Source organism: Peromyscus eremicus, chromosome 1 (genome assembly GCF_949786415.1).
Source record: "Peromyscus eremicus chromosome 1, PerEre_H2_v1, whole genome shotgun sequence".
NCBI lineage: Eukaryota > Metazoa > Chordata > Mammalia > Rodentia > Cricetidae > Peromyscus > Peromyscus eremicus.
Genome location: NC_081416.1, coordinates 174,876,252 through 174,903,400, shown reverse-complemented (window position 1 = coordinate 174,903,400; position 27,149 = coordinate 174,876,252). Strand labels below are relative to the sequence as shown.

Below are 27,149 nucleotides of genomic sequence, written 5' to 3'. Positions count from 1 at the left end.
AAAACCTAGACACCCACAAGCTAAATAATCCAATTTAAAAATGGTGTACAGATTTAAACAGTGAATTCTCAACAAAGGAAAATAAAATGGCCAAGAAACATATAAACAAATGTTCACCATCCTTAGCCTACAGGGAAAGCAATTTAAAATGACTCTGCAATTCTATATAAACCTGTCAGAATGGCTAAGAACAAAAGCCCAAATAATAGCTCATACTGGAGAAGAGGTAGAGTAAGAGGAACACTCTTCCATTGCTGGTAGGAATGCAAACTTGTACAACCTCTTTGAAAGTCAGTGTGCAGGTTTCTCAGAAAACTAGGAATCAACCTACCCAAAGACCCAACTATACCACTCCTGGACATATACGCAAAGGATGCTCAATAATACAACAAGGACCTTTGCTCAACTATGTTCACAGCAACTTTATTTGTAATAGACAGAACATGGAAACCTAGATATCTCTTAACCAAGGAATGATAAAAGAAAATGTGGCAAATTTACACAACGGAGTATTACTCAGCTGTTAAAAACAAGGACACCAGGAAATTTGGAAGTAAATAGATGGAACATTATCCTGAGTGATATAAGCCAGACAGAGAAAGACAAACATGGAATGTACTCACCCATAAGTGAGTATTAGCTGCAATACTATGATCTACCGACCCTGAGAGACTGGTTAACAAGGAGAATTCATGGGGGCTACACTAAGATATCCATGTAGAAGGGAAAGAGAAGAGAATTTGTGCGTGATCTGAGGGCAGGTGGGGCTGGGAACAAGAATCATCAATTTGATGCAGGATAAACGGGGAGAGTACTGAAAGAGACAACTGGAAGAGACAACTGGCATGTCAGGGTTAGGTAAAAACTTGGCACAAGGGAATCCCCAAAGAATCTGTCAGGAAGATTCCTTAGACTCCTAGAAATAACAGATATGTTGTCTGAACTGGCCAACTCCTGTGACCAGATTGGTTCCTAACCCAACTGTCATGAGAGAAGCTTTAATCAGCAACTAATGGAAACAGATGCGGACTCCACAAGTGGAGTACAGTGTATCCTGCAGAAGATGGGGATTGTAGGAGGCACAGGAGTCAAGGACACCACAATAAAACTCATAGAATCAACCTGGACTTACAGGGGCTCACAGCATCTGAACTGCCAACAAACCAGGTTGCCTACATGGGACTGTCCTAGGCCCTCTGCTTATATGTTAGAGCTTTGTAGCTTGGTGCTTTTGTAGGACACCAAACAGTGGGAAAAGGGGCTGACTCCAACTCTTTTCACTGGCTTTTGGGACCCTACCCCTCATACTGGGTCAACTTGTCCAGCTTTAATACATGGGGGATTGCTTAGTCTTACTGCAACTTCAAAGGACATGATTTATTGATACTCATTAGAGACCTGCCTTTTCCTAAACAGAAATGGAGAAGGAGTAGTTTGAGGGAGGTTAGGGGAAGGTCCTGGGAGGAGAAGAGAGAGGGGAAACTATGGCTGGAATGTTTTATATATGTGTGTGTGTGTGTGTGTGTGTGTGTGTGTGTGTGTGTGTGTTAAAAAGGAAAGGAAAAACAAATAAACCAAAAATCAAACCATCTTGTTGGCCCCTCTAGGCAAGATATGTTCCTCTATCAATAGAGGAATTCTTCTCTCATACTAGTCAAACATGTTGTGTCTCCAGTTCCAACATACTTGTACCATTTTGCTACTCCATTTTTCCCACCTCACCATTACTTATTTGTTCATCATAATGGCCTAGGGTGCTGGGGTGTGTCATGCAGTATACCCTTTTCCCAAACAGTTTTACTTGCAAATGTTCATTGCAATGAGCTGTTGGTCTGGTTCATGGTCTCTGGCTTCTGTTACACCATCAATACTGGACCCTCACCCAGACACCTCTTGGATATCCTAATATTGCTCAGAGTCATGGATCTCCTGTGGCTAGGGTTCTGCAGGACCGGCCCTTTTCACCTTCTCCACCAGGTCAAAGATAGAGTTAATGTTGGGGTGAACCAACTCAAAGCCCTAGATCTGGACCTCGGTGGTAGCTGAATTATTCAGTGCTGGTCTTTGCTATGGTGTCCTCCACCGCAGAGGTGACAGGCAAGGGACAGGGCCAGTCCTATTTTTAAGGTTCAATTTATTTTGTGTAGAAATGTTTTTCTTGCATGTATGTGTGTTTGTTGCATATGTGTCTGGTGCCCAAAGAGGCTAAAAGAAGTCATTGTGAGTTGTCATGTAGGTACTAGACATTGAATCCTGGTTCTCTACAAGAACAGTGAATGTTTTTAAGTGCTCAGCCTTGTCCCCACCTATACTTGATATATTGTTTAAAATGTCATTTTAGTTAAATTTTGGTAATTTTTAATCTATGTAGAAATTTATTTATATGTTTTAGATTTTCTAGTTTAGTGGAATGTTCTTAAGGTAAACACTAATAATTTTCTGAATTTCACTGAAGCTTCTCATAATGACTCCATTTTCATGTTTTACTGAATTAGCTCTGGCATTCATTCTTCCTTTTGGTTAGTTTATCTAAAGTTTGTCAATATTGTTTATATTGTGGAGGAACCAAATCTAATTCATTGACTCTGTGGTTTGTTTTCTTGTTCAGCTGTTTTCATTTCACTAATTTCATTAATGTCAGTGCTTTCTTTCCAGCTCCTGATTTTGGTGTGTAACTTGTTCTTTTTCCAGAACCGTAATTAACTTAATTATTAAACATCTCTTTGATTTCTTAATGTAGGTATATTGACCTTTGAACATCTCTTTTAGGACTGTTTACATTGCACCTCAAACATTTCGGATGTTGGTTTTAATTTTCATTTTATGTAGGAGTCTTTTTACTCTTGATTTCTTCAAGAAATCATTCATAATTGTGTTGTGAGTTGTTTGATGTCCATGGGTTTGTTTATCTTCTAGAGTTTCTCTTATTTATTTGTGTTCATTTTATTGTTTTGGGTAGAATATAAGGAAATATCTCCATTTCCCCATATTTGCTCAGACATTCTTTGTGTCATAATATATGATCTATTTTAATGATAGTTCCAGGGCTGCTGAGAACAATTTATATTCTATAGTGTTTGGTTAGAATATTCTATAGTGGTCTTTTAAGGCCAATTTACCTTTGATTTAATTTAATTCTGTCTACTTTCTACTGGGATGAAGGGTTAATTATTGGGAATGAAACTACTATGACACTTGGTGAAAGCCTATGGCTTTACATCTAGTAGTATTTTCTGTGTAGAACTAGATGTACCTGTGTGTGGAATTGTACAATTCTCTCCATGAACTGTTCCTATAATCAGTAGGAAGTGATATCATTTCTCATTAGATTTGATTTCAAGTCTATTTTGTCAGATTGCACAAGCAACGTTTGCTTGTTTTCAAGCTCCATTGGCCTAGAACATCTTTTTTTCTACGATTACATCTCTCTTTTATGATGGAATACAACAAAAAAGTACTTCCTACTTTTTAATTCTAATCTCCTAACCTGTGTCTTTTGATTAAGGAATTGACACCATTAATATTAAGATACTACTGAAACGTGCCTATTGATTATTGTAGTTTTGACGATTTTGCTAACATGCTCAAGCTGTTTTCATTTTATTACTTGTTTACCTGTCGTTCTAGTTTGCTTTACATTTTCTGTGACAAAACTTTATTGCTAGAATCAATGTAGGGGAAGAAAGTATTTATCTGGCTTACACTTTCAGGTCGCAATCTATCTATGGGAGAAGCCAGGGCAGTGTCTCCAAAAGAAACTGAAGCAGAAACCATTTCACTAATCATCAGTGTTAACTTCATCAGTGTTTCATGCTCAGTTAGCTTTCTCATACAACTCATGCCCAGCAACCTTTGCAGTGGGCCAGAACACACTAATCATCAATGAAGACAACTCAAACACCTGGTAACATGCCAATCTGATGGGGACAATATCTTAACTGAGGCTTTCTCAGATAATTCTAGGTTGTGTCAAGTTGACTGGTCAAGTGGCCTTTTGCTTGTTGCAGTCTTAAGGGTACACCTATTTTTCTCTTAACTCTAAAAGACTCCTTTAAATATATTTTGTAAAACTGTGTTGGTGGTCATAAATTCATCTTGCACGTTTTTAGCATATAAAGTTTTATATCTCCTTCAGTTATAACAAGTAGCTTTGATGGGTACAGTAGTCTGATTTGTCATTGGTGGTCTTTTAGAACTTGAAATACAGCTTTCCAGTTTCTTCTGTTTTTCAAAGTCTCAGCTAAATATCTGTTATTCTGGCAGACCTTCCTTTACATTTGACTTCATGTTTCTATCTTTCCAGTTTCAATGTATTTTCTTTGTTTAAATATAATATTTTGAGAGGTCTTGTCTATGTGGGGTTCTAAATTCTGCCTGTATCTGAATTTGTGTCTGTTCTCCCAAAAAAAAAAAAAACTTAAAGAGAAGAGGTTTTGTTTTGCTTACAACTCCAGGTTGCAGTTTATTATTGATAAGATGTTTTGGTAGGAAGTTAAAACACTGTATTCACAGTCAAAATCAGACAACATATTTACTCTTGCTTTCTTGCCTGCAACTAGCTTTCACTTCCCTTATACTTTTTGAACTCCCAAGAATAGGGAATGATGCTGCCCACAATGTTCTACATCATCAATGAACTATCAGGACACCCTTTCAAAGATATGCTTAGAGCCAATGTAATCTAGATGATTCCTCATTGAAAATCTCTTCCAAAGTGGTTATAGGTTGTGTTAAATAAACACTAAAAGCTACTAAACACAACATCTCTTTTCCTAACTACAGGAAATGATCATAAAAATGATTTCTATACATATGAACCTTAGATTTCATCTTTGCATAGGGTGACAGATATCTTGGTGACAGATATTCCACTCCTATCTTCTTATTATGTAATCTTTGTTCTTATTGGATTGTCCCAAGTCCTCCATGTAGCATGAATCTTAAAAGGCCTTATTAATAAAATCAAACCTGAGCCAGGTATTGGGGTGAACTGGAAGACCAGAGAACCAGAACAAGCCACAGCTAACTCACCTCGCCGGATCCTCAGCTGGTCTTGTTTCCTCAGACTGAAAGCCTCAGTGTCCTCATATCCAAATGGCTCTCAGCTGAACTGTGCAGCTCAAAAGCCTGAATGCTTAACCAGCCAAATGCTTAACCAGCCAAATGCTTTTAGTTTCTGATCTTCACACCTTATATATCTTTCTCTTGCTGCTGTCACTCCCTGGGATTAAAGGCTCACTTTCTGGGATTAAAGGTGTGAGTCACCATGCTTGGCTATATCCTTGAGCAGATGGATCTCTGCCTCTGGAATGCTAGGATTAAAGGCATGTGCTACCACTGCCTATCCTAAGTATCTAGTGGCTTTTCTGTTCTCTGACCCCAGATAAGTTTATTAGGGTACACAATATTTTGGGGAACACAATACCAACACATTCTCCACCTTGCCTTCACACTGTATTTTTTTTCCCTTTAAAAATATCTTATTTATTATGATCTGATGTAGATGTCTCCAAAATATCTGTGTGGGTGCACACATCTCAAAGAACATTTGTGAGAACTTGAGAACAATGTTGTACAATAAATTGTCTACTTCTGATACATGTGGATTAAAGAGACATCTTGGTCATCAGGTTTATACGATAAGCACCTTTTTTATGCATTTTTATCTAATAATGCTACCATTCCCATTTGTATCTCTATTTACTTCATTTACAATTTATTTCTTTTATAGATTATTTGTGTTAATTTCTACATTTTCTTGTGCAATAAAGTTGTTTTTATAACTTACTCTTCAAAAATATGTCATTAGGGGATGAATAGATACCTCAGTGGTAAAAAGTACTTGAAGATTTTTTAGAGAAGTGGCATTTGTTTCCCAGCACTCACATTAAGTGGCTCAAAAATTTCCATGACTCTAGCTTCAGGGGAACAGACACTCTTCAAATCTCAGTGGGCACACACACACATAGACTCACACTCCTATGAAAATGCACAAACATAAACAAAAATAAAAAATAAATCTTTTAAAAATGATTTCATTAACTACAATGTTCTGGGGCCTTGTATAGTACCTGACTGACCATATATAACATTCTCTCTCTCTCTCTCTCTCTCTCTCTCTCTCTCTCTCTCTCTCTCTCTCTCTCTCTATCTCTCTCTATCTCTATCTCTATCTCTCTCATTCTCTATATTTCTATCTCTCACTTTCCCATTTTCTCTCCTCTTCCCAACCTCTCTCTCTACCAGATGACTTATTCACCTCACTCTGTTCATTGATGTGATTATTAATGATGTCATAAAACCTTGATTTATATCATTATTGGATTTAACTAAACAGGTTTTTGTATTGATGGGAATCAATCTTCCCAACATGGTACAAAATACTATTTTTCCCATCTCTGTCACTGAATCTTTGTCTTCATAGCATACTTCACCAGGAGGCAGGTACTTACTTGTCTGCTGACTGAACATTTCTCCCTGTTAAAACTTAGATCTTGTAGTTGTTTGTTGTTGGATACAGCCAATAGGTCTCATCACTTGATACACATCAATTAAAATGTAACACAATAATTAATATCTAGGCTGATTAGTATGGTGCAATCCTGCAAACACAACGTTCATGGGATGGATTCAAGTGGATCAATAGTTCAAGACCATCCTTGACTACATGCCAAGACTGAGGCAGCCTTCTTGACATACCCTCTGCAAACCCTGCCTCCAAATAAACACATATCTTTAATATTACTTCCAAGTCAGAACCACTGTTCTGTTAATTATCAGCCATATTTATGTCATTGGCTTATTTTTGGTGCTTGAACTAACAGAGTTTTGGTTTTTTCTTTGTTTTCAGACAGGATCTGTTTTATGCCAGCTTGACCATAAATTATCTGTGTACTGGAAAATGACGTTGAACCTCTAGTATTCTCTTGTCTCTACCTCCTGAGTTTTAGTATTGCAGATGTATGCCACCACATTTAGCTTAGTTTTTAACTTTTCTTTTGACGTTCATAGGTATGTATGTTTATGATGGTGTGGATACAAACGTGTGAATGTGGTTGTTCTTCTGCCAGAGCTTGAGAGTGGAAGACAAACAACAACATCAGGGGTTGAGCCTTAATTTATACCTGGTTTGAGACCGAGTCTCTTTCTTCTTGTCCATCACTGTTTTTGTCAGATAGCTGGTCCCAAGCTTCAGAGCATTCTCCTGTCTCCACCTCCCATGTCATAGAAGGAGCACTAGGGTAACAAAAAGAGATTGGATCACCATCTTTGAGTCCTACCTGAGGATTCAAACTCGGGTCTCATACATGCAAGGTAAATGCTTTCTACAGAGCCATGACCTGAGCCCAGTTTTTAATCATATTAAGTGTCTTAAACCTGTTATGTATTGTGCTTTCTCTCTATTACCTCTCTATAGATCATTAACCCCAACTTTCAATAAAAATTCTGTCATGTGTTGTGCAACTCCCTTTCTCTCTACTATTTCTCTGTAGATAATTTACCCCCTGCTTTCAATCAAATCTTATATTCCTTGAATTCATGCATCCTTCTGCTCTGACCATGGTGTAAATCTTTACTTTTCTCCAGACTTCATTCAGTAAGTTCTTCAGATAATGTTGAACAATCCAAGTGTGCAATGGAGGCTGAGACATGTACAGAAAGCCTTAGACAAAGAACAGTGAAGACACTGTGACTGTTGAGAGCACACATCACAGTAGACGCAGGAATGTAAAAGAGGCATTGAGGTAAAGTTTCTGGGCTATGCCTGGAAGGTCTCTAGTTGTCTGGGATTTGGAAACTTGGGTGTTGAGGAGTCACTATTGAGAAGTGTTGGTAGCTTAGAGGTGGATGACAGGGTGAGGGGATCTCCATCAGAAAGGGTTAAGAAGTTCTTTAGACTTCATGATAATAAAAAGTCCAAGCCTAGCTATTCTAACACCTCTCTTGCTTACTATATAGGTATGATTGCTTTTCCCCAATACATGCCTCCATCATTGCAGCCCACCAGGAGGATGTCTCCATGTGGCATCAGGGGTAAAGCTGTGAGGGGATAGGTTTATGAATGAAAATGATTTACTTAGCTCACTATCTGTGTGTATGTGTCAAATGTCATGTTGAATAGTGTAAATACTGGTTTTATTTTTCTTAGTAAAACAGTCTGCCATTTGCAGAAAAGTGAAGAATATCAGGCAGACCTCACTTTCCTTCTTTATAATCAATGCTTTCCTCTTCCTGTCACACAGTGCCATACGGATCATGGTTTGAGCACACCTGTGCCTGGCTATCCATGAGAGAAAGAGACAACTTCCTGCTACTTAGCTATGAAGACATAAAAAAGGTAATCATCATTCCTACAGCAATCACAAAGCCTCTCATAAATTCACCCTGGCAGCACCTCTTATTTCTCAGGATCCCCATGTCAGGTTTAGGCTCATGGAAAGTCAATGAAAGTAAAATTATGACCTATGTCCTTAATAGACCTGCACCTGGAATTTTCTCTCCAGCCTCCTAATCCATCACCCCCATCTTTACCTTACCCACCCTCGGGAAGGGTGGGGTAGTTTACACTTGTGCTATAGGTTTTTTTTTAATTCTGTCTATGCAACATATTTAATACACCTAATAGCCCACTGGTCAGTGGGGACTGAGTAAAGCACTTTCATTCCACTGTTGTTCTCAAATGTATGCCAATGCCCCCCTGCACTGCAAAAAGAGTAACAAAGGCAGAAAATCCATCTTTGATTCCTGGGAGAGCACAAGAACTGAAATCACATAAATAGCACTTAGTGATACTCACATCTGACCAGGCATGTACAAGATGCAGCCTGTCAGGGAGGACTGTGTCCTGTGCTCTGCAGTGCAGAGAGTTCTGTATGGAAGGCTACAATACACTAGAGATTTCAAAACTCTTAGTAGAGAATTCTAAAATGTTTCAACATTAAGTAATGACTTATGTCTAAATAGACTGATAGTCCATCCCGTTAGTCAGGTCATTGCAGGTTCCATTTCATTCAAATGCTCCCACAGAGTGATATTATTGGTGAAATTATTAAGGCCACTCCACATAGTTAAAAGGAGATTTATTTATGTGGAGTGTATCCCATTGGTAACTACTGCTTCCTTTATATTTTTAAAGTCCCTTGTTGAAACTGGTTGTAATGTATATGTATTATATGGCTCGGGGTGTGTGTCATCTGCTGGCTTCTTATGGATGATAACGGATAAGCCATTGTATGAGAGCCATTTGGAGATGTTACAACCTCTATGGTCTTGCCCTTCTGCTTATTAGGTCCCTTGTCATGTTTACTGAGAGTTTCTTCTAAGGCCTGCAAACGAGCACCTAGCGTCTGTTCTATGGAGTGAACCTCCTCTCTGGCAAGGGACTCCAGATTTCTCATGGAATCATAGAAGTTTTTATGTTCCTCAGAAACACATGATTCCATGGACCTTATCTTATCAATTAACGATAATCTTTCTTCCTTATATAGTGTCTGGAGAGTTAGTGTTCTGTTCATTAAATATTCACATTTATTATCAATAAGATCAATTTTTGGTACAAGTCTGTTTTATAAATCCTGATCAGCAGATTCCAGAGAAAGAACCTTTTTCTGTAAGCTTTCATTGCTATCTTTGAAAGCCTGTAAATCCTGGCTAGCAGATTCCAGAGAAAGAATCTTTTTCTGTAAGCCTTCATTGCTCTCGTTTAAAGCAGATTCTAGAGAGAGAATCTTTTTCTGTAAGCCTTCATTGCTATCTTTGAAAGCCTGTAAATCCTGGCTAGCAGATTCCAGAGAAAGAACCTTTTTCTGTAAGCTTTCATTGCTATCTCTTAAAGCAGATTCCAGAGAGAGAATCTTTTTCTGTAAGCCTTCATTGCTATTTTTTAAATCCTGTATCAGTCCCAATAATGACTCATCTTTGTTCTTGTTATTAAACCAGTGTTTGAACACTGTGTGAATTATTACGATGAATGCCAAAATGGTACAGGCCAGATATGCCTTAGGAAGGTCGTATATTTCCAGGAAGATGTCATTCATCATACAGGCAAAAAGGTTTTCAAATTCTTGTGAGGTAATGTTGTCGGCCATGTTACAAGAATTACTCAAAATTTGTTAATCAATTTTAAGGTGTAAAATTATCAAGTACTTTTACTTGAAACAATGTGCTTACCTTTCGTGGTTTTCGAGGGTGTAGTAGCACTTTTCAGCCAGCAGGTGGCGTTGGTACAGCTCCAAAGCAGGGCCTGCTGGTGATCTTGTCTAACTGATACTCGCTGGAGTCAAGATGGCGGGAGCCAGAGCCAGCGCCTGCACTCAGGAAGCGGGGGAGTGCCTCTTTCGCTGGTCTCGGGGCTAAGCTAGGGAACTGGGACTGGACTAGCTGCTCCCTTTTTCGGGAATGGAACCGTGTAGGCGTTCCCTGGTTATATGGAACTTTGCAGGCAGGTTTAGGTACCCCGCTAGCCGGGGAGGAGGCTGAGGGTGGGAGCCACCCAAGCCTTTGGAATTTGCCCCACGTGAGCGCCAGATATTGGCGAAATTATTAAGGCCACTCCACGTAGTTAAAAGGAGATTTATTTAATGACGTAACTTACAAGTTAAGGGATAGGTAGGTCGCGGGGTCTGGGGAAGGTGTATGGCAGTCCAGAGGTGTTCTCTGGAGCTCTGCTTGGCCCACCTTCACTGTCCAAGGTCCTGGAACCGAGTGAGAGCACCACCCATCCAGATCTCAGGCCTCCAGGCGCCTCCCTTGGCCCCGCCTTGTAGGCGTGACAGTTGCTGAAGCTTCAATGGGGGTTGGAACTTCCAGATCAAAGCTGGAATGGCTACCCACTACATGATATAAATATGTTTAAGTATTGTACATGTGTCTCAAATATCTCTTATTTTAAAAATCAAAAAAAAAATCTTGGCAGGGTGTCACATGTGTCTAAACATAGGTGAAGACAGTTTCAAAGGTTCTAGATCATCCTTGTGTGTATGGTCTGTTTGACATCAACCTTGGCTGCAAGAGACAATGTTTCAATAGGCCATTAAGAAAAATAGTGTATTTATGTATAATATTTATGTATTTTATTTTCATTTAATTAAAGAATACTCCCTCTAATGATAGACACATACTAATGACACCAAGCATATAAGCACAAAAATATGCTCATATGATCATCAACTCAAAAGTTTAAGTAGTTTGGAAATTATAAGTGAAAGATAACCATCATTTACATATTACAGATAAAGATATCAATTTCACTTTACACTGAACAAGAAAAAATTATAGTGAGCATGCAGTCTGTCAGAGAAAACACTTGCCCATCCTTGAAACAATCCAAAATATTAGTTAAGGAGGAAAAGAAGCTGTGTTACAACCACTGTTTACCTTTTAGAAGTAGAGTCTGTGTTGATGAAGGTTACTGATAGTTGTAACTATTTGTTTTCATTTTTATTTCTCTTACTAAATTTTTTAATGTTTAAAATAATTTTTCAATTTAAATATATTTTGATCATATTCTTCCCTCTCACAATTTCTTTCAAACTTTCTACTCCTCCTTATGAACCCAGCCTTAAATACTTTCCAAAAAAATAAACCAAATCCAAATCAAACAAAATTATCCATGAAAGACAAAATAAAACAATACACAAAAAGAAAAAATAAAACACTGAACTATAACCAAATAAAAGCCCCCCCCACCAAAATGAAAAATACAGTGGAGTCTATTATATGTTGTTCAGCTCCTCCTGAACAAGAAGACTATGTTGATATATCCAGTGTCACTACTTTGAAGAAAACTGATTTTCCCTCTCCCAGCAGGAGAAGGAATGAAAGTTGGACTGTTAACCTTTAGCTTAATGGACTGTTTTCATTCATTCATTCATTCATTCATTCATTCATTTTTAAAAAAATATAACAAAATAAAATGCAATATGATGAAACAATATTATCACCCCAAAGTTGGACAAGAAAAACTACTAGAAGGAAAACAGCACAAGAGAAGGCACAAGCAGAGACTTAATATTTTCAAAGCTGACAAAAATCACCAAAGTGGAAGCCATAACTTATAAGAAGAGGATTAGTGCAGAGTGGTGTGGCACTATGCATGCTGCTCTAGTCTGGGGGCTCATAGTAGCATTTCTTATGCTGATGTAAAAGGTCTTGGTTTTTTTTTTTGGTGTCAAGAGATGTCCATTTGGGACACCATCTATCTCATTATTAGGTTATACTATTTAGATGGTCTTCATATGTATGTATGAATATATATATTAGTTCCATCAAATGTCCATTAATTTTAGCTGTGTCTCCCCATATTCCCTCCTCAAGTCTCTCTTCTTTCCCCATCCACAGTAGGTCCTAACATTCTAGTACTTACCTATTCATCCATTATTTGCCTATTAAGTTTAGATTTTTTATCTTAATTTTTAATTTTATAATTATTACATGCTGAGGGGACATTCTTTCCTGATTCAGGCTATTTGGTGTTCTGTATGCAACTTTTACTTTGATAGGCATCTTGCTGTGGGATGTTCTGTATGGCAAATGTGTTGCTCTGATTGGTTGGTAAATAAAACACTGATTGGCCAGTAGTCAGGCGGAAGGAAGTATAGGTGGGACAAGGAGGAGAATAACGCTGGGAAGTGGAAGGCTGAGTAAGAGACACTGCCAGCCGCCATGATGACAAACAGCATGTGAAGATGCTGGTAAGCCACGATCCATGTGGCAAGGTATAGATTTATAGAAATGGATTAATTTAAGCTGTAAGAACACTTAGCAAGAAGCTTGCCATGGCCATACAGTTTGTAACCAATATAAGTCTCTGTCTTTACTTGGTTGGGTCTGAGCAGTTGTGGGACTGGCAGGTGAGAGAGATTTGTCCTGACTGTGGGCCAGGCAGGAAAACTCTAGCTACAGCATGTCCTTCTTTAGGTTAGGGAAATTTTCTTCTATGATTGTGTTGAAGGTATTTTCTGTGCCTTTGACCTGGCTTTTCTTCGTCTTCCGCTATTCTTATTATTGATCTTATTATTTCCATAGTGTCCCAGATATCCTGAATGTTTTGTGACAGGATTTTTTTAGATTTAACATTTTCTCTGACAAATTTATATAACTCTTTTATGTTGTCTTCAATACATGAGATTCTTTCATCCTTTCCTTGTATTCTATTCATGAGGTTCCTGTCTGAGTTCCTAAGTTTTTCTTTTGTATTTCCTTCAATTTGGGATTTCATGATTTCCACTTTCAGGTCTTGAATGATATTCATTTCCTTCCACTGCTTGTGTTTTCACAGATTTCTTCATGAGATTTATTCCCTTTTTTTTCTTTAAGGACCTCTATCATCTCCACACAGGCTATTTTAGGGCCCTTTTCTTCTGCAATTATGTTGGAATATTCAGGGCCTATTGTAGTATGGTGCTGGGCTCTAGTGAAGACATACTGTCCTGCCTACTATTGACTGTGCTTTTAGGCTGGCATCTATGCATCTGGGATTGGGAAAATTGTAATTCCACATGCTGATATCTGGTCTTGTCTTTGCTGGGTTGATTCTTTTTTCCTTATTTTCTATTGCTCTGTCTGGTACTTAGGAGAATGTGGTGGCTGTGTGTTATCTAGTAAGAAATTCTTCTGGGATCCTGATAAGTGTATCCACTAGGGGTTTCAGGTAATATGTTTCCAGATATAGAAAGCTGACATTTAGGAATGGAGATCATCTAGGAGAGGAGTATAAGCAGATCCACAGAAGAGAAGAGTACAGAGTATTCCACAGGAGCTGCTTAGTCACCTGGGAATGGGACAACTGCGTGCAGTTCATCACAGGAGAAGGTTTGTCTGAATGAGACTGAAGATTGGACTTGGAAGAATGGAAGGAGAGACGAAGATCTGCAGCTAACCTACTTGCTCTCCTGGTTAGAGTGGCAAGTTGGTTCTTAGGTAGTGTCTTCTGGATTTCAAGAGTTAGGACAAAGAAATGAGAAGGGAGAAGGAATTTTGTTTGTTAAAATCTGTGTTATCCATATGAGACAGGGGATATAGGGGAGGGGACTGCAGCAGGTGTTCTACACAGAGTTTGAAATGAGACTAGGAGACTGGACTTGGAGGAACAAATGGAGAAGTGAAGATTTGCATTTAGCCTAACTGCTTCCATGTTCAGCTTGGTCTGTTGGTTCCTAGGGAATGCTTAAAGGAGTTCACGTGTGGGACAAATCAACTCATTGTGGTATGGATGTTAGGAGGGATCTGGGAGACCCATTAGAAATTTGGGTGGCTAAGGCAGGTGTTTTGCTGCAGAGCTGGGGGCAACACAGGGAGATTGGACTCAAAGGAATGAGGAGGGTGAAGAGCTGTAGTTAGCTTACCTCTTCCCTGGCCACAGTGGTCTGTGGATTTGCAAGGAGGGCATGTTGGAGTTGAACGTTCAGATAGTATTATGAATTGGAGGAGTGAGGTTAGAAAACCTAGATGATGAGAGATGCCGTAGATTATCTGTGGCATAACTGGGGATGCAACAGGGCAATTGGATCTGAAGGAGCACCTGAAAAGGTAAAAATCTGAAGTCAGCCTACCTTCTTCCCTGCCAGGTATTGTTGGAATCTTAAACAGTCTTATTAATAGTAAACTCTGAGCCAGATATTGGGGTAAAAACTGATATCAGAGAAGCAGAGTAAGCCACAGCCAATCTTACCTAGCAAACATCTCAGCCAATCCTGGAATCCTCTGAGTCCTCACCCAAAAAGCCTCAGCCAAAAAGAGCCTTTAGTTCCTGTCTCCGTGTGCCTTATATAACTTTCTTCATGTTGCCATATTACTTATTGGGATTAAAGAAATGTGTGCTTCCCAAGCAAAGGCATGAGATCTTAGGTGCTGGGATTAAAGGTGTGTGCCACCAGTGTCACCAGTATCTGGCTCTTTTTCTCCCCTACACTGAGTCAATATCATGTAGTCCAGGGTGCTCTTGAACTCACAGAGATGCTGACAGATCTCTGCCTCCAGAGTGCTAGTATTAAAGGTTTATGCTACCACTTCCTGACCTCTATGTCTGATCTAGAGGCTGGCTCTGTCCTCTGATCCTCAGGTGAGTTTAATTAGGGTGCACATTCTATCACATTTCCCACTTTTGTCTAAAATAATAGAAGATGATTATAACTCATATAAGAAAAAGTAAATACAATATGTACAATAAGTATATACAATATATATAGTCAAGAATTACATTAAAAATGTCCAGTCCATTAACATTTGACAGATTCAGAGAAAATATTCATTATTTATCCTATTTTGGTGTGTCCAAAATGTTGTACCTAAGCCACATCCTATCCTAACTTGTATTACCAAGCAGATACTATCTTTTGATGTCTTTCAAACTTACATACTTTACAACTCTTTAGTGAGTTTCATTTCTGAATTAGTTAACAAAAAACTATAACTATCTAGTCTTAAACTGCCTCAGAGAACCAAGAAGGAAATAATATTACCTAAAGTTAGCAGGAAGTACAAGCATGAAACATCTGAAAAATGTAAGAAATGATAGAAACAGCTGATTGTCTGGACAGTCACCCAAGGTTTCCCCACCACATTGGGGCATCCATCTTCAGCACACAGGCCTAGCATATTTGAGAGACTCATCTGTAACTCAGGATTTTCAAAAGGGCCTTCCTACCTTGTCCTGGCAAGGTTCAACTGTACTTTCTTTTGTGCCATGCTTCTTCATTTGGACATTATAATGTCAGCAGTTGAAGCAAGGGCACTTTCTTGCCCAGTGGCTAACTTTTTGCTACAAAGAAAGTAAACCCCTTAAGAGTTTCTCCCATGTCCCTCATCTTCTCTAAAGTACATTGGTGCTGTCAGGAGCAGACATGTCTCATAGTCATCAAAAGCATCTATGTTATTAAAACTTTTCAAATGTCATATTCTAGAGATCTCTGAAGTGTTAGAAGATGACCTGTCTATCTAAAATATATTTCTGTTTGATGTGAAAACATACCTACAAGTTCCATTGTAATAGATGACTAGCTACTAACTTGCAAATTGTATATCATAATTGGTTGGTAATAAAAAATTTCAAGGACTGGCAATTTGCATTACATTGTTAATTACATTGTTAAATGAATTGTATAGATGCAAAATCTTGAACAAGATTAGAATTGTATATACAGTATGTTCCAACAAAATTAATCTCAAATTTGTATTAATATACAAAATTTGTATACAATATACAAAATTCAAATCCAATGTAAAATATTTAAAACTAGTAGTTGCTTTTTAAAAGTAGATTCAATTATCTACCCATTTATCCTATTATTTCTATATCTCCCTTTTTTAGAGAGGATTCAGTAAACTACCTCTAATCTATATCTTCTTTTTTTCTTTTTAAGAGTAAATTCAATAATCTACACTTTTATCTTATCATTTTTAAAATTTTTAGAGTAGATTCAATATCTTTTTTTACATTTTGTAATTTAATTTAACTTTACATATCAGCCACAGATTCCCTTGTTCTCTCCCCTCCCCCCTTCCCCCCAGCCCACTTCCCATTCACATCTCCTCCAGGGTAAAGACTGCCCTAAGGATTGAGTTCAACCTGGTAGATTCAGTCCAGGCAGTTCCAGTCCCCTCCTCCCAGGCTGAGCCAAGTGTCCCTGTATAAGCCCCAGGTTTCAAACAGCTAACTCATGCACTGAGTACAGGACCCGGTCCCACTGCCTGGATGCCTCCCAAACAGTTCAAGCTAATCAACTGTCTCACTTATCCAGAGGGCTCCTCAGCTATTGGTTTATAGTTCATGTGTTTCCACTCGTTTGGCTATTTGTCCCTGTGCTTTATCCAACCTTGGTCTCAACAGTTCTCGCTCATACAAACCCTCCTCTTTCTCACCAATTGGACTCCTGGAGCTCCACATGGGGCCTGGCGGTGGATCTCTGTATCCGGTTCCCTCAGTCATTGGATGGGGTTTCTAGCATGACAATTAGAGGAGCGGAAGATCCCAGCTGGATCAAGAACAGAGAGGGAGAACAAAGAATAAGAGACCATGATAAATGAAGACCACATGAGAAAAGGAAGAAGCAAAGTGCTAGAGAGGCCCACAGAAATCCACAAAGATACCCCCACAATAGACTACTGGCAATGGTCAAGAGACAGCCCAAACTGACCTACTCTGGTGATAGGATGGCCAAACACCCTAATTGTCTTGCTAGATTCAATATCTTATAATTTCTATATAATATGTTTCTATATCATATCCAGTTTACTTCTTTTAGAAAGAGATTGACTATAACCAACCACAATTTTTAACCAACCCCTAAACAGAAAAACATCCATAATCCATATTTTTGGAAAGTGCCATTGTTTTCTAGGCTTCTTCCTACTGATTGAGAGCACTGGTAGTCTTATGGGAACATAAAGAAGATTTAGGATTATGGTCAAATCCTGATTGGAGTAGTCTGTGAGACTGCATCATCTTAATTAGCCATCTTGATGTTGTCTGGAGCAGTTTTCAGTCCAAAGCCAATCTTTAGGTGGTGTTTGTCAGCTTGGTGGCATTACCATGTCCTGATGGATACATCATTGTGGGTCCCTATTATGTTTTTAGAGACTTCAAAGTTGCTGTTGGTCATGGCCATGGTCCACTGCAGGAAACTGATAGAGACTAAAACCCAAAATCATGTACAAGAAGCTAGATGAAGCCATTTTTATAGAATTAGTTATTAACTTATATGACCATTAATATCATGACAAAAATTTAATATATATATATACTAATCTTATAAATTTTAATATAAAATTCATATTTTAAGAAAAATTTTAAAGAGTCAAAACAAAACCAAAGGATCATGAGATTAATAGCAATAGAACAGTCCCTTAATTTTGGTTTTTCTTCTGTCCCATATCAGGTGGCTCTTCTGACATGACAGAGAGATTTTACATTTTTGTTTAACAAACATGCTTGACTTTAGAGAAGGAGAAAAGTACATACCAATTCCAAAACCAGCTTTGATTTTTAATTGAACTGTGACTACATGAAGACCACTAGTGTTATGTATCTATAGAGAACAGCAGCAACAAACATTTAGGAAGACTAATGGAATTCTATCCTATTAGATATGTGATATACCAATAAGCCAATTTACTCTTTTTCTTGAGAATTTTTTTTGGATGATTTATCCTTTTTCTTCAGATGTCTCATTTGTTCAGTGTTCTTCAGATTCCTTAGCCTTCATTCTTCTGAAAGACAAAAACAAAACCCTGCCCTAATCCTAACTTTGGGGAGTTTCTGTTTTCTAATGTTTATCAAATTTGATTTATGGTTTCTCCTTAAATTTTTGTTTTGTTTTCTTTTTTTTTTTTTTTTTTGGTTTTTCGAGACAGGGTTTCTCTGTGTAGCTTTGTGCCTTTCCTGGAACTCACTTGGTAGCCCAGGCTGGCCTCGAACTCACAAAGATCCACCTGCCTCTGCCTCCCGAGTGCTGGGATTAAAGGCGTGCGCCACCACCGCCCTGCTTGTTTTGTTTTCTAAAGCTGTAATTTTTATTCTCTTTTCTATGGCTATTCTATCACTCCAATCAGTGTGGATTTTTACAATAAGCATTAGATTCTTTAATTGCTCTAGAAAGGAATTTACTACAGGATTACAGGAAAGGATTCAATGGAATTTGACATGGGGGCCTGCAAGAGACCTCTCAGGGAGTTTCATAATGGCAAAGGCAAGGGATTACCTTGCCTGTCCCTTGTTGATCTACATTCATTAGTTCAATGTCTGTCTTTGCCACACTTTCTGCATAATCCAGAAGGGAGGGGTGTTCTGTTGGGGTTATTCCTTGAAAAAACATTATTTCTAGGAATGCCCTGTTTACAGTCTCATTTTAAGGGACCTTGTTTACCACAATTAAAACATTTGACATTACTATTTTTCTTCAAACCTCTGGAAATCACCTCTCCTACTAAGCATCATCATGATCATGAGATTTAATATATATTGTATATCAGATCCATTCTTCCAACAGTGCTTGCTGATCTTGCCTTTAACAGCCTAATTGCCATTTTGTATTGTGCATTAGCATTTTCAAAAGCCAGAGATTCAATTATTATCTCTCTAGCTTCTGAATTTGGTATCATTCTTTTTCCTGCTGAAATCAGTCTTTTTAAGAAATCAGTGAAGGTTTCTTTTGGGCCCTGTATAACCTTAGTAAATGACTCAATTTTCTTTCCTATTTCTTCCGTTCTGTCCCAAGTATTCAAGACTGCCATTCAGCATAAAGCCAGGGTGTGGTCATCATAAAAAGTTTGTCTTTGTATGTCAGCATTATCTCCTTCTCCAAGAAGTTGATCTTGGGAAATTTCCATACCTCTAGAATTACTTCAATGTTTAATGGTCTTAGTCTCATCTTTCCACCACACCCTCCACTATAATTGTAGTCTAGCCTCTAAACTGCTGTACCAAATCTCTCCAGTCTTGGGGGATAATTTTATTACAAGTTGATCACAAGTTTAACATCTGCTTCATGAAAGATGAATTGATGCCTAAGAGACTGTTGCTTCTAAGAATTTCCTCAAACCTAACATTTGCAGAGGAGTCAAGTCAGCTCTTACACACCCTTGAGTATATCTATCACTGGGTAGTTCCTGTAAGGTTATTACATAGAATAAGGTTGGCTATATGAAAGTCCTAGGCTGTTTCTCTGTAACCTTATAATGCAATGTTAAGTTTGGTTCTACATTAAATTCTTTTGTCTGGGTCTGAATATTTCTGTGATCTGTTTTAATAAGTTTTTCTAAAACGTATCTTGACACTCATATTAACCAACTTTATTAGTGATAAAACAGAAATGATCAAAAATAATATTTATAATTGATGTTATGTAAATCCCATCAGCATTAATTACCCTTTCATTTAATTGGTCCATTTTCAGACTATCAGTTGTATTATCAAACAGAGACCAAAATCTCTCCATTGTAAAATGCTTCTAATTTTTTCATGTGAGAAAAACTTCAATTAAGTAATTCGTCTTTAAAAATCCCAATTGACTCACCAAATCTGCTGACAAGGACATTCAGATGACAGTGTGGCCCCTGGGGCGGGGGCCCAGAGAACGCTATAACCCACCCAGCAAGGAAAGGACAAAAGATCCAACTGTTTCCATGGGGGAAGTCTTCCAAAGTGGCTAGCTCCTGTGTCTTTTGGAGCCCCAAAACCTGTGGAGTTTGCTGCAGAGGCTGCAACAAAAATGTAGCCAGTGGATTAGGGAATCCAGCCCACACAGGGTAGAGGCTCTGGCCACGTGCAGCTGAGGCCTGAGCAGGGAACTGCAAAGCCACAGGCCAGAGGCTTTTTCCTGAATTCATGCCCCAAAAGTTGGATACCAGATGTTACTCAAATTCTCAAAAGTCTTTAATAAAACCTGGAGCCAGAAATTCAGGTAAATACTGAAAGATCAGAGAGACAAAGGAACAAACCACCTCATATAGCTAGGACTCCACAGCCTGAAAAGCTTTCCTCAGCCAAAAGATTTTAGTTATTGTCTCCTCAAGCCCCATATACCTTTCTTTGTCCTGACATATTACTTACTGGGATTAAATGTGTGTGTGTGTTTCCCAAGCAAAGTCATGAGATTTCAAGTGCTGGAATTTAAGGTGTGTGTCACCAATATCTGGCTCTGTTTCTCCCCTAGACTGAGTCAATCTCATGTAGTTCAGGGTGGCCTTGAACTCATGGAGATGCAGACAGGTCTCTGCTAGTATTAAAGGTGTATGCCACCACTTCCTGAGCTCTATGTCTGATCTAGTGGCTGGCTCTGTCCTCTGATCGTCAGGTAAGCTTTGTTAGTGTACACACTATAACACCATAGGTAGGAGTAACAAAAAATTAATTTTTAATAAAAAAATATTAAGGAGCATCAAAAACAAGAAAATTGGATCATTCAAAAAAATTTGATCTCTTAACCTTATCATCCAGGAACAGAAAGTTGCCATGAAAGTAGCAACACCAAAGACTATTTTGTCTTTTGTAAAATATTTTACTTTCTCATTATAAAATTCAATATTCCCCAGGAAGCTTCCTTACACAGCTGTCTCTGTTGCATGGTAGTGCAGTTTCTCAAAAGTCTCTTGTCCAACCTTTCAATACATTCTTTTCACTTATTGCCATGGTTGTTTACCTTCCCATGAAATATCAACTTGTAGTGAAATATATAATAAAACTATTGAGCCAATAATATCTTTAAGGCTCAGGACAAGGACAAGAATTCAAAGAAAAGTCTTCAGTGTTCCAAAATTCTGCCTTCTTATGACTATCTCATTGGATTAAGCCAGTTGTGGCAGTCCACAGTTGTAATTCCAGAATACAGGCATCTGAACAGGAAGACTGTGAATATGATGTCCATCTTAGTTACAGTATGAGCTCAAAAATCAAAACAAAATAAAATCTCCCAGAACTACCCCAAGTAATAATTACTGAGATCATTCTTATGAAAGTGTTTTAAAACCATATTATTCTCAGTTACCCACAGGAAACAATATTACATGGTGTAAACATTAACCGTTCTCAAATTATTTATGCACATTGCTTTCATTCCCATTTATCACTGTCTAGAATTAATTCTATAAGTCTCTTTAAACATCTCAGGGAAGGTTGGGTATGGTGGTTTGCACACCTTTAATGGCAAAAATTAGAAGTTAAAGCCAGGTAAGTGGATCTCTGACCTCTTTGAGCTTGAGGTCAGTCTGGTCTCCAGAGCAACTTCCATCCTACAAGTCAGGGCTCCATTGTGAGACCCTCTCTCAGGAAAAAGCATTGCAGTGCATTTAGTAGGTGGGTTGGCACACACTTTTGAACAAAACACTACAGAGATGGAAGCAGGAGAATCAAATGTTCAATGACTTCATCCACTATGAAATAAGTTTGAGAACAGCATCAGTTATATGAGACCCTGTCTCTAATATCTTCTCCTCCCTAAAATAAATCCCAGCCTCTATCTTTTCAGATGATAGATCAGCCACATTGAAAGCCCACTCAATATTCAAAGGCTGTGTGGGACTCCTAACATCTCTACATGGCCTGTTTCTTTCTAAATCCTCTTCAGTATTTTCTCATTTCTTGTTGCAATTTCTTTCTTCATGTCCCTTTTTTTCATCCGCCATCCATAGTTCCCATCTCTGCATGTGTTCTCTGAAAGATTCCAGTTTATCACTCTTATTTTTGTCTCATCTTCTTTTAGGACACAAAGAGCACCATAATGAAGATCTGTGACTTCCTAGGAAAGAAATTAGAGCCAGATGAGCTGGATATGGTCCTCAAGTACAGCTCCTTCGAAGCCATGAAAGAAAACAACATGTCCAATTTTAGTCTTATCACAGAAGATTTGATTACTAATGGTTTGGTTCTCTTGAGAAAAGGTGAAGAAATTTTAGAGCTTTAAAATATGTCAGAACATGTGTAACGCTTGTCTTTCCAACGAGCCTCTTAGAAAGTGTCGGCAATGTTTCAGAAGTCATTGCTTATCACATTATATTTTTTCACAGACCTTACAGAAGAATCATTCCATGGTGATGATTCCAATGTTTCAGTAGTTCTGAAAACATTGATTTGTTCTGGGAAATCATCTTGGGATTGCATATGATCAATCCAATACCCTCAATAGAAATCAAAAAGGTTGACATGTTGTAATGAGGCTGTGTAAGACTCCCTGTATCTTAGACCTCAACTCTAAAGAAAACATTCAGTGCATGGGACCAAAGATGTATCTGGGTTGATAGTCAAAGGAAACACTTCCATTGATAACTGGAAAAGATGTTGAACGTGTCAAGATTTCTGAACCTTAGCAGTCTGAGAGTAGACCCACATAAAGGCTAAGCAAATTATTCTCCTCTGTTGCAACCTGATGGTACTCGCCAACCTAATTTTGGATTGCCTCTGGTTCAGAGCTACTCAGTTTGTTGTGAATTGTCTCTCCTGGGATGGAAATATCCAACTTCTCTATGTCTGTGCCATTCTCTATGCTGGAAGCAGACTTCAGGTATGGTTTTAAAGATGTAAAGTTGAGGAGCAACTTTGCCAGAATGAATCACACCTGATGTGTCACCTTTACTTAATTATCAAAGAATTGGTGAGATAGGACTTGGGGTTGAAGAAGAAATGAGTTAGAAGTCAGGCCTTAGGGGATGAGAAAAGAACACGAGTATAGACACAGGAAGCAAAGGGTTATGAGTTTAAATTTATTTCCCAATATTTACATTCTTCAGCCTTAACTTTCAGTCTTCCTTCAACCTAGTGTGTAAGGATCAGGTCCTAGAATATAAGGACATCACGAGTATACATAGAGATAAGTTAAAGTCCTTAGCAGATTGGATTTAATCCAATACTGTTGATATCCTCACAAGAGGAAGTTGGGAATCAGATTTGAGCACACATACATGTCTCCTCAAGAATATAATCATCTATACACTAAAGATTGAGGCCACTCGGATAATCCACAGCTATTGACAGATAACCTCAGACTCCTGTGCTCCAGATTCTGTGGAGACAGAATTCTCTGAACTACAACTGAAGGTTTCATGTAAAAAGAGAAGTTGCCCGTTCTTGGATTTCTTATAATAAATCAGAATTTGGCAGAGGTAAAACAGTATGCATACATGAAAGGTTTAATGAAATGCCAAAGGAAATGAAGTGGCTTGTTTAATAGGCAAAGGCTATGGAAACTAACATGCAAAAGTTTTGTCAGAAACACACTGGAGCAGATGCAATGGAATTAAGTACACGATTTTATGAGGCCAACTGTCATTTCCACTTTTCCATGTAGATTCTTCCAGGATGAGACCACAATAGGATTTAAGTCTCATAAAAACATAATATTTTTCATGTATTATATACCTTAGGAGGAATACATATATATTAGTTCTGTAAAAAACTTGTTCTGACTCTGTAAGTGACTTATAATTTAATTATCCTAGTGATTGTATATCTGGTTCTTTTGCTTTTAAAGATAACTTTTACTCTGGGGAATTATTTCCTTGTACTCACAATCATTATAAGCCATGAGTTCCACTGGAAATCAGGACGTCAAAGGGAGAGATCAACTTCATTACTCATCCCACCCTGATTCATTACTTCTTTATAGAGTACTCTGAGTTGGATATGATAGGAATCAATTTTGAATTAAGAAACAAGAGGATAATATTGGTCTTTTCAATTCATACATCAGATTGGTTCCATTTTTTTAATCTTGAGGTTATGATCAGATCAAAGATTAACTCTAAAATTAATTTCATTACTTATTACTACATAACTAACTCCCTAAATCATAATGCATGAAAAGCTGTGTTAAGTGATACTGGCTTTAAATGGGAGGAATTTTCTAGACCTAATTTCACTGTCCTTTAGTTGCACTTCTCGGGATATAAGAAAAATACATTTTCCTGCCTCTAGAGAGCTACTCTAAAGAGCTACTCTTTACCTGGGAGACTCAATCATCTTTCTAGGTGGGAATAACCTCGTTATGAGCTTCAAACAATTATTTTCTACAAAACATTTTGTCATTTGATTGCCTATTAAGATACTGCAGGAAATGCAGACCAGAGACATGGTCATTCCCATTCACCCACAGTATAGTTGACAAAACTTTTAAAAAGACGTTGTCACAATCAAGACCTATGGGAGAAAATGTCTTCTGATAAACATTAAAGGATTTGGACCTATTCCTTCACAGTGGTTATTTCCTAAACAGAGTGTCTCTGCCATTAATCATTTTCACTGGTGTCCTGAGAAGACATTAATATGAGACACAGAGGGAAGAAGACCTAGAGAGAAGCCCACTGTCTGCAGTCCAATAAAAAAGCATGGAAGACTTGACATCAACATTTTGTGAGACCTGCAGCATTCATAACTATGAGGAAGTTTCTTTCCAACAAGACTTAAGCCACCAAGAATTAGAGTTATCCTGTCCCCTGACACAACAGAGTTTGAGTAGATTTTTAGAAAGAACAAATGAAGAAAAATATATGCTTGTATGGTGCCCCAGATTTTGACATAATTTGACTTAAACTTTATGTGTGTACCTGCAAAGACATGTTTCTCTCTTCTGGACTGGTTCACTCCAGTGAGCAGCCATACTGAATTTGCTGAGATTCTGGTAGCATGACATCCATTCTGTCTTTACAGCAGCCAGTAGTATTGTGTGAAAAAACAACAAAACATTTTCTAATAATGAATACAGAAATGAAGCTGACAGTAGCAATGGATACTTATAGGTTCCCATCTTAAGAGATGATACTCATATAGTCATATCAATTAATAGTATAATTTTTGAATATTGTGTATCAATAATCACCATTTAATTATGAATACTTTGTATATTTTGTTAATAATACAGCTAGGAATTTATATTAACTTGTGTGATACATAAGGAATATAATATGATAAAGAAAATGACTTATATTTTCAGTCTTTTTTGCTTCAAATCCACATCCCATCACTATTAAGCTAGGTAACATCTCAAGGACTAATTTTTCTTCATTTTCAAAGTGGGAACAAGGCTAATACCATCCTTACTCATTCATGAATGCTTTCAACAATTCCATACTAAGTAAGTTCTATATGTCTGATATGCTTTGATAAAAAAAAGCCTTTGGTAACTTTTCAAATATATTAGACACATATTTCAGGCATCTTTACAAAAAGGAAATTCAACCAAGTGTCACATCTATGAAACAAAAAACAACATGAATGTGTCCTTCAGAGTTCTACATGGAGGGAAGATATGAAGATGTGTCCATAGTGGCATGAATTAGGAAACTAAAGAACAAGAAGTGACTCCATGGAAGACATAAGAAATCTAGTGTGAAGGAAAACACAATGCAATGTGAATAGTTGGACAATTTGACATCTCTAATGTCAAAACTAAAGACATACTAGAATGGAGTGATAGGAACCAAGATATGGTAAAAATTTATGGTAAGAAGATCATGTTGATTTTCATACATCAGCAAGCACCACACTGACTGGAAACAAAAATCTTGGGATATTCCAGCTGGCAGTTGCTGGGTCTCCTGCATCTGATGAAAGCATCAAGAAGATTGGCATGTAGCTCACAACAGTGTGTATCTCCAGCTCAAGGGGATCTGAAGCCTCAAATTCCTACTTGTACCTGCATTCATATGCACCTATACGCGCATATAATTAAAATTAACATTAAAAGATGTTTTAAAAGTTGCTTGCATACTTTGCAGAACTTTTATAAAAGTTAAGCCTAAAAGGTACAAAGAAGAATTGAAGTCTGTTTGGATAACTGAGATAAGAAACTCTGTTGAGTTGGACAGTGTGATGGAAGCAGGTGTAGTGAGAAGCAGGAATAATCTCAACATCTAAAAGGTAGAGCTAGTGTTAAAGCTGTTGATATGGACAGAGAGGAGAAGAGGGGGACATTATTGCCACAGAGGAAGAAGTCTGATGTATATTACTTCAAGGCATAAGATGTGTTCTCCAGGAAGTCACTGGTACTTCCACTTTATAACTGTGTGGTCCTTGACAAGTAGATGGTAAGAGTGTGTTAAGAAAGAACTGAAAGCTGGGTAGTGGTGGCGCACGCCTTTAATCCCAGCACTCGGGAGGCAGAGCCAGGTGGATCTCTGTGAGTTCGAGGCCAGCCTGGGCTACCAAGTGAGTTCCAGGAAAAGGCGCAAAGCTACACAGAGAAACTCTGTCTCGAAAAAACCAAAAAAAAAAAGAAAGAAAGAACTGAAAGCAGTGTTGAGATCAATATTAACCCATCTATATGTCTGTTTAACATTTTCCAGGCACGACTGGGGACTGGAAGAATCACTTTACAGTAGCCCAAGCTGAAGCCTTTGATAAAGTATTCAAGGAGAAAATGGCCGGTTTTCCTACAGGGCTTTTTCCGTGGGAATAAGTTCTTAACACTTTTAAATCATATATGGACACAGGGGTTTATTTTCCTGTCCTTATACATGTGAATGCCTGGATTCAGTCACGGAATAAATCCTGTTATTGAAATGTGGAGTTAATTTTATAAGATATTATTAGTAGCAGCAGTGGTAGTGGTGGTAGTGTTCATTATATTGTGTGTGTGTGTGTGTATGTATGTATGTATGTATGTGTGTGTGTGTGTGTGTTTCTGTATTTCTGTGTACAGTGCCTTCAGAGGACAAAAGAATGC

General features: G+C 38.0%; 1 protein-coding gene across 2 annotated transcripts in view; it reads left to right on the top strand.

Annotated features, from left to right (window-relative positions):
- Positions 1-26,911, top strand: part of LOC131902565 (sulfotransferase 2A1-like) — a 34,974-nt gene extending 8,063 nt beyond the window's left edge. The window contains exons 4-6 of one of the 2 annotated variants that reach the window (XM_059253589.1): positions 8,244-8,338; positions 22,197-22,374; positions 26,770-26,911. In XM_059253589.1, the coding sequence (XP_059109572.1) occupies positions 8,244-8,338; positions 22,197-22,374; positions 26,770-26,882 (386 nt within the window). In that variant the 3' untranslated portion in view covers positions 26,883-26,911. The remainder of the gene's footprint in view (positions 1-8,243; positions 8,339-22,196; positions 22,375-26,769) is intronic. The other variant, XM_059253590.1, reaches the window with a different exon arrangement.
- The last annotated feature ends 238 nt before the right edge of the window (positions 26,912-27,149 follow it).